Source organism: Nicotiana sylvestris, chromosome 4 (genome assembly GCF_000393655.2).
Source record: "Nicotiana sylvestris chromosome 4, ASM39365v2, whole genome shotgun sequence".
In the NCBI taxonomy this organism is placed as follows: domain Eukaryota; kingdom Viridiplantae; phylum Streptophyta; class Magnoliopsida; order Solanales; family Solanaceae; genus Nicotiana; species Nicotiana sylvestris.
The window spans coordinates 40,757,442-40,764,958 of NC_091060.1; the positions used below are offsets into that span (position 1 = coordinate 40,757,442).

General features: G+C 36.9%; 1 protein-coding gene across 2 annotated transcripts; it reads left to right on the forward strand.

Annotated features, from left to right (window-relative positions):
• The first annotated feature begins 4,389 nt into the window (after nt 1–4,389).
• LOC104242454 (uncharacterized) lies at nt 4,390–7,305 on the forward strand. 2 transcript variants are annotated; one of them, XR_715002.2, is made up of 4 exons: nt 4,390–5,488; nt 5,638–5,715; nt 5,829–5,952; nt 7,180–7,305. XR_715002.2 is itself a non-coding variant. In XM_009797506.2 (3 exons), the coding sequence occupies exons 1-2, from the start codon at nt 4,754–4,756 to the stop codon at nt 5,704–5,706; spliced, it is 804 nt and encodes a 267-aa protein (XP_009795808.1). In that variant the 5' UTR covers nt 4,390–4,753; the 3' UTR covers nt 5,707–5,715; nt 5,829–6,153. The 2 variants fall into 2 exon arrangements, 1 of the variants encoding a protein (XP_009795808.1); XM_009797506.2 differs by lacking the exon at nt 7,180–7,305 and having other exon boundaries at nt 5,829–6,153.
• Nucleotides 7,306–7,517: the final 212 nt, after the last annotated feature.

The following is a 7,517-nucleotide window of genomic DNA, read 5'->3' on the forward strand; positions in this document are numbered from 1 at the left end:
GCTTTAAAATTGCTTAGACTTCGGGATGGACCGTTTAGTAAAATTCCACGGCCCTACCCAAAGTAAATGATACGCTAGTCGCTTTAGGCGCGCCTTTAATAATTTAATTTCCTTAAACTCGGGTGCACATTGATGTGACCCAAATCCAAATCTCAACGGAGTCAAAGTGTGTCGACGACCACGGGTACATTGATTGTAACGCGGTTCGAGATACATTTTCACAACGTTGCAATTCTTGATAAAAACAGTAAATGATAAAAGCGGTTAAAAGTTAAATTTTGCACATAAGTTCACACTTGTATAAAATCAGATAATCAAGCCGAATATAACAGTTGAGCGACCGTGCTAGAACCACGGAACTCGGGAATGCCTAACACCTTCTCCCGGGTTAACAGAATTCCTTATCCGGATTTCTGGTACGCAGACTGTAATATGGAGTCATTCTTTTCCTCGATTCGGGATTAAAATTGGTGACTTGGGACACCCTAAATCTCCCAAGTGGCGACTCTGAAATAAATAAATAAATCCCGTTTCGATTGTCCTTTAATTGGAAAAAACTCCTTGTACCCTCGCGGGGGTGGAAAAAGGAGGTGTGACAACAGCATGTCAACATGAGCATAGCAGTTCAAATTTGTAAACTAACAGCATGTCAACATGAGCATAGCAGTTCAGTTAGCTCTTAATTACAATCCGTATGTCTCCACTATCATATAATACAAAACACATAACCAATATCGACTAGGTATAATTAACTATCAATTCATCCAATTGTAAACAACAGGCAGCCTACAAATGAACACAAATCTGTGAATATTTCCATTTGTGAACTTCGAGGAAATACATCAAGGGAGTTCGAAGCATGTACCTGGTATTGACAATGCAAGAAGAAGAAAAAGAGGATCAGCAGCAGCAGTAGTAGCAAACAAAAGTTGCGACAGCAGTGCAGCAACAAATAACCAGCAACTATAAACTTCCCCAAGTATAGAGCAGAAGTAAAAAGAAGAAAGTTCTAGCTATTTCAGATCCTAAACCAGGCAATGAAAAACAGTAGCTATTCTTTTTCAACTTCACCAGCTCTCAAAATTCAATCCCTTTTTTTTAATTTCCCAATCCTCCCTCTTCAATCCTAATTTTGCCCTCTTATACAAACCTGCCCTCTCTTTCAAACTTACTGCCCGACCTTTCAAACTTACTGCCCGACCTTTCAAACTTACTGCCCGACCCCCTTTCCCACTCAAAATCTGCCTTTTTCTCCACTTAAAACCCACTAAGGAAAACTTTTTCCTTATTTTCAGCCCCCATTCCCTCTTGTTTCCCATTACCTTATTAATTTAAGGACATTTAATACCCCACTAACAAGTCACTAACACTAAAATATGACCCTACTGTTCCATTCCCAAATCACCCCTGAAACCCCTTAATATTACTGCCCCTAATAATCTATTCATCCGTATTAAAACTTTTTAACTCTAAAATCTGTTCAAACTAAAAATGATTTAAAACTAAATCTGACTAACAGCTATAACCAATTTTCCTAACAGTTGAATGACTAAGGTTGAGTTCCAACTGAAACAAAAATGAACTGGATTTAAATCCAAAACCAAACTAACATAACATAGAACTCAACAGAATCATAAAAACTGAAATTGAAACTGAACCAAAATGAACGTGAATACAGGTAACATGAATGCAGGTTCATTGTCAGCCTATTGACAATGCCCTGAAGCTAGGTGTCCACAGATCAAGCATACACAACAGCCATTTGACGAACTTATTGGTTTATTAACAAGAACGAATTAATCGACGAAAACTAATTAACCGATTGCCTACAACAATTGACATCAATCAATCCGAAATAGATAATCAGGCAATTCAAGCAGCATTGACAAGAACAGGGATTTGTAATAAAACTTAAACTAATCGACGAAACTTATTTGAATCGATTACACAGCCTATAATTATACACAATAAAGAACAGAAACAAATTCGACCAAATAAAAAGGCATGAGGGAGAAGAACAGAACAATCGAAAAAACTGAAAAATTAATATAACAATACTAAACACATAAACAGACATTTAAAACATCAAAAATAGAATAAAAGAAAAAAAAGAAAAATCCCTTAAATTGGAACAAAGAACAGACAGACTTGAATCAACTCGTACTTGAACTTTTTTGAGGTCAAACGGACCTTAATCGAGTGTTCTCAACTGAGAACACTTTGACTAAGGTCAGTTAAACACCAAAAACCTTTTAAACTTCGGACAGAAACCAGTTTTGGTTTTTCTAGGGTTTTTACGTTTCGATTTGGGGTTCGAGTGTTTCTAGCCAGATTCGAACCAAACCAACGGTGGTTTGGTGACGAGGGAGGTCATGGACATGTCCGATATGAGTTTGGGACTGGTTGGGGTAGATTTAGGTCTTGCTCGAATCTTCGATTGAAGATTCGAGAAGTTGGAGGTTGATTCGAGGCAAGCAGTCAACAGATCTGTAACGAGGGTGGTCAGGGGGTGCCTTGGTGTGAGTTTGGGACTGGTTGGGGTGGGTTTCAAGTTTTGCTCGAATCTTCGATTGAAGATTCGAGAAGCTGCAAGTTGATTCGAGCAAAACGGGTGAGGGATTTGGATTTTTTTTGGGGGGGGGGTGGTTAGGAGGTTCAGGGGTGTTATTTTGGTGGCCGGCGGCGTCGTTGCCGCCGGGTTTCAGGCGAAGGGATGCCATGACGGCTAGGGTTTGGGGGAAGGGCTTCGTCTCTGAGAGACGATGATGAACAGGGGTTTGGACTTGGGGGTTGGGTATGAGGTTTCATTTATATAGGGGGGGGGTGGTGGTTTGATCTTGGCCGTTCGATCAAGAGAAATCAAGGGTCCAGATCAGTTCACTTAACTCAAACGGTGTCGTTTGGAGTAGTACTGGGGCGGTCCGGGTATTGGAGTGACGGGTCGGGGGTCGGGTTTGATCAAAGCTTTGGGACCGTTTGATCAGCTGAGATCAACGGTCCAGATTGAAACGCCTGAAACATCATCGTTTGGTTGAGTCGCAGGTGGACTGGATTTGGGGCGGGTATGGGCTGGTTTTTGGCCTAGTTTGGCTGTAAGGATTTGGGCTTGGCCAAATTGGCCCAACTGAATTTAACTCTTCTTCTTATTATTATTATTATTTTTCAATTTTTTCTTTTCAACAATAAAACTAAAAATCCTAATTAAATTGTAAATTTGGCAATTAACTAAAAATATTGACACTTAATAATAACTATTACACGAAATTAAACATCAATAACGATAAAAATCACACAATTCGGACATTAAATGCAAAAGATGCAAAGTAAATATTTTTTGTGATTTTCCCATTTTGTAAACAAACTTGTTAATTCCTAAATTGCAAAATTAAATCCTAAATGCACATGCAACACATATTTTTTGTATTTTTTCTTAATTAAAGAAGAAATAAACAGGCACAGACAAAAAATATAAATAAATCACAAATAAACCAAACCATTTTATTTTGAATTTTTGGGAGTAATTCTCATATGGCAAAAATCACGTGCTCACAATTAGTATATAAAATACATCATAACTTATGCCTATATTAATAATACGAAATGAACTACCAAAAATCAAGCATTGCATCGGTTGCAAAATTTTGTCTTATAAACAAAGAAATTTGTATTATTTTAATGTTTCAAAGTCAACTTTGTTTAGTTAAGCAGAATCTCCCAAGCAGGGCAGAGGTAGAAGTTCAGTTATGAGTTCGTTTACACCTTGTTCAAACAGTATAACGTGTGAAAAAAATTTAAAAAGCGATGATAGAGGTCCATATATGGGTTCGATTAAATCCGATAACTCTTACTCAAAAAGATTTTATTAAATAACTACATATATTAAATGTAGTACCCATTTATAAATATTTAAAGTCGGCATTTAAAAATCAAAACTCATAAAGTTGAAATTCGGACTTTTCGATTTTCAAATACCTATTTTAATCTAATGAGGATAATCAGACCCAAGTTTAAGGGCCCATTTGGCCATAATTGTTTTTTCACTTTTTTTCGAAATCAATGTTTTGGCCAGAAAATTTTATTTTTTACTTGAAAATGAATTTCGACATTTTTCAAAAATTTGAAAAACTCCAAAGAGCTATTTTTCAATTCAGATCACTCACAAAAATTTAAAAACAATCAAAAATTTATTCATATTCAAACATAACTTTAATTTTCAAATACTATTTTTACTTTATTTTTTTTCGAAATTTTATAATTCTTATGTCCAAACGGCCACTAAATCATCAAATTTGTGAAGAAAAAAAAAAGCAATATTTTCAAAATTTAGCAGCAAGCCTAAAAAAGAATGTACTCCAAATAAAAAGCGTTCAATCCACCGCGCATCTTAGCACCTACTCTGTACCCCGAACGTTAAAACCGCCCCTTCTCTCTCTCTCTCTCAATTTCTCTTCTTTGGCTGCCTTATATATATATATATATATATATATATAACACTGCTTTCCCTGCAATTTCACATAAACTAAAGCCAAAACAAAAGCTTGAAAGATTAAGCAAGTATTTGAAACCCTCTTCATTTGTTCTTCTCTGATGTTTTTCTGAAAGAGTTTTTCCGGGAAATCAAAGTGAAAGAAATAGGAAAAAGAAGGAACTTTGTCTTTTGGTTTGAGAAATTTTTGTGTCTGTATTGCTAGAGGGAGCAATTTGGGGTTGTGGGTTTGTATGCAAATTGGAATAGTTTAGAGACTTTTTATTCATGGCGATGGGACCAGAAAGATCGAAGCCGCCTCTACACAATTTCACCTTACCGTGTGGGCTCAAGTGGGGGAACCAAAAGTTCTTAAGGTGCGCTAAGGTTGAATCCGACGGACAAATCTCCGCCATTCATCGCAGGTCATTTGGGTCTGAGTTGATCGGACGGCGCCGATCAAATGATCGAAAATTCAGGCCACCGGAAAAGCAGGATGCCGGTGAAGGAATCGGAGCTGTGAGAGAGAAACTCATGTTTGATCTCCAAACAGAAGCTGATAAGATAAAAGACGCAATTTTTAGAGAAGGTTTGGAGGAGCAACAACTGTCTCCGGCGCCGGCGAAAACTGCGACTGCGGCTGTATCATATGCCGGTGAATTGTCCAGGCCGTGGAACTTGAGGACTCGGCGTGCGGCTTGTAAGGAGCCTAATGGATTCGTTGCCGGCGCCGGTGCCGCCGGAAGTGGTGGTGGTGGATCGAAAGGAGGGTTGAAGATTGATGCTTATAGAACTAATGCTCCGTCGCCGTTAAGGACGGAAAACAAATCTCCGACACTTCGAAGTGATTTTGCCGGTGGAGCGGCCGCCGGAGCTTCTGCCAGCGGCGAGAAGAGACAGAGAGTGAAGTTTTCGGTACCCCTTTCGCGAGGAGAGATCGAGGAGGATTTCATGGCGATGGTGGGACATAGACCCCCTCGTAGACCCAAGAAACGAGCTAAATTTGTTCAAAAGAATTTGGATGTAAGTCAAAAAATTTCCTCTCTAAATTGAATCTTTTGATTTATGATAATCGGACTAAATAGATGGAACAGATATAAAAGATTGTAATTTGCGCATAGCAGTAGCTGTAATTGATAATCATTTTGATAGTGAATTTATCTATTTTGCAGACGTTATTTCCGGGGTTGTGGTTGACGGAAATTACACCTGACTTATACAAAGTTCCTGAAGATCAGTAGATTGAAAAGGTAAACTTTCATCATTCTACTTTATAAGCTATTAAGGTGTTAGATTTGAATATCATAATTTTTCTCAATGCAAGTTTGGAAGTTAATCGTGGTTTTGATGTTTGTTTCTGCAGATGGGAAGTTGGAAGCATGTTTTTTTTTTTTCTCTGACGAAGGATGATACATTTGTGACTGATTGACCAGTGTAGTGGTTCACCTGAATTTGGAAATTTTGATGAAATCATTGAGTTTCCTCAGGTAACAGAAGGAGTATAGAAAGGAGAAAGTTTTGTTGCTCTGGTGATGCTAATTCTGTTAAAATGATTCGATTTGTTCATAATTTTCTTTATTTATGTTCATCAGAATAAGTTTAACATAGTAGGTATGTTCTCAGATGAAAGACAATTGTTCACAATGTGAGCTGAATTTTTAATGTTTCAAGTGCAGTACTTACTACCTTGTTCCTGTTCTTCTGTAAATTCAATTGTTTGTATTCATATAGCAGTAGTTCTTCTTTCTTCTGTGTGATTATCTGAGTCAAAATATTTCCTATCCGCCCATGGTCTTCCACTTCAATCTTAAGGAACTGTAGTAAAGTTCTATGAGAGATTTCAACCTTCTCCTGATGTTTACTCTGTTTTTCATGCTAGCTTGATCCTGACTTGTTAAAGGGCAAGTAAATGTTGCTGCCATTGTTTGCCTTAATTGGCTGCATTGTCATCAGAAAATGCATCTGAAATCTGCTCTTTTTAGCTGAGTAGTTACTGCAACTAATGATGTATGTCCAGTTTGATCTGTCATTTCTTGCATTTGAGTTGATATCTCTTGAGTCACATGTTGTAAAATGTAATACCATGATACTTTCCAGAGTGATGTACTGTTTGCTAGTAATATAAGAGTATCTTACTCAAAATATTTGCAAAGGTTTGGGAGCTGTGATTCTCTGTCCAGCTGATTGTGAGTTAGTTTCAAATTGTCATCAACCTTAGGAAGGAAATGCTAAACAGGAATGCTGGAAAATTATTAATATATGTTTTCCCATGATAGCACCAATGCAGTTTTTTTTAAGGATTATTATGTTATGTAGATTAGGAAAAAAGTGTTGAAAAGGAAAAAATCTACTTCAGATTTGAATGCATGATTTTTGTAAAGCCAGTGAACTTGAAACTGGAAGCATCATTTCTTTAAAATGATTAGTATATTTGCTGGTTAAGAGGTCTCTGTAAAGTGTGTCTTTAGTACTATATTTTATGAGAACTTAATTTATATACATTGGTAGTGTAAAGTTTTTTTTTTTAACACTATAAGTATATTTATTTTACCTATTATAGGGAATTATTTTTGCTTTTCATAGTGCCAGGTCTATTTACTGGCCGTCACTTTTGCTTTGCATCTATTTTCTGGTTTTCTGGTTTTCATGATGTTGTTATTTTTCCTATGATATCGGTTGGTGGTATTGATATTGTCTCTTTTTGTCTTCTTAAGCTGAGGGTCTTTCAGAAACAACATCTTTACTCTACCCGAGGTAGAGGTAAGGTTTGCGTACACACTATCCTCCCCAGACCCCACTAATGGAATTTTACTTGTTGTTGTTATTGTATTGGGAATTATTTACTTTATTCCATATGTTCAAGTTGAGTTTATAATTATCTGTTATTATAGGTCATTTTTAACCTGTTAGTGCACAAAACTCAGGTTCAACTTTGAAAGCATTAGTGGATTTGGTTATTTGGTTTGGTATGGGTGGCTAATTGAATCATTTACGTAGACCATTCATTATTGACAACATTATCCTACTTTCTTGTTTATGCAATGGAAGCTGA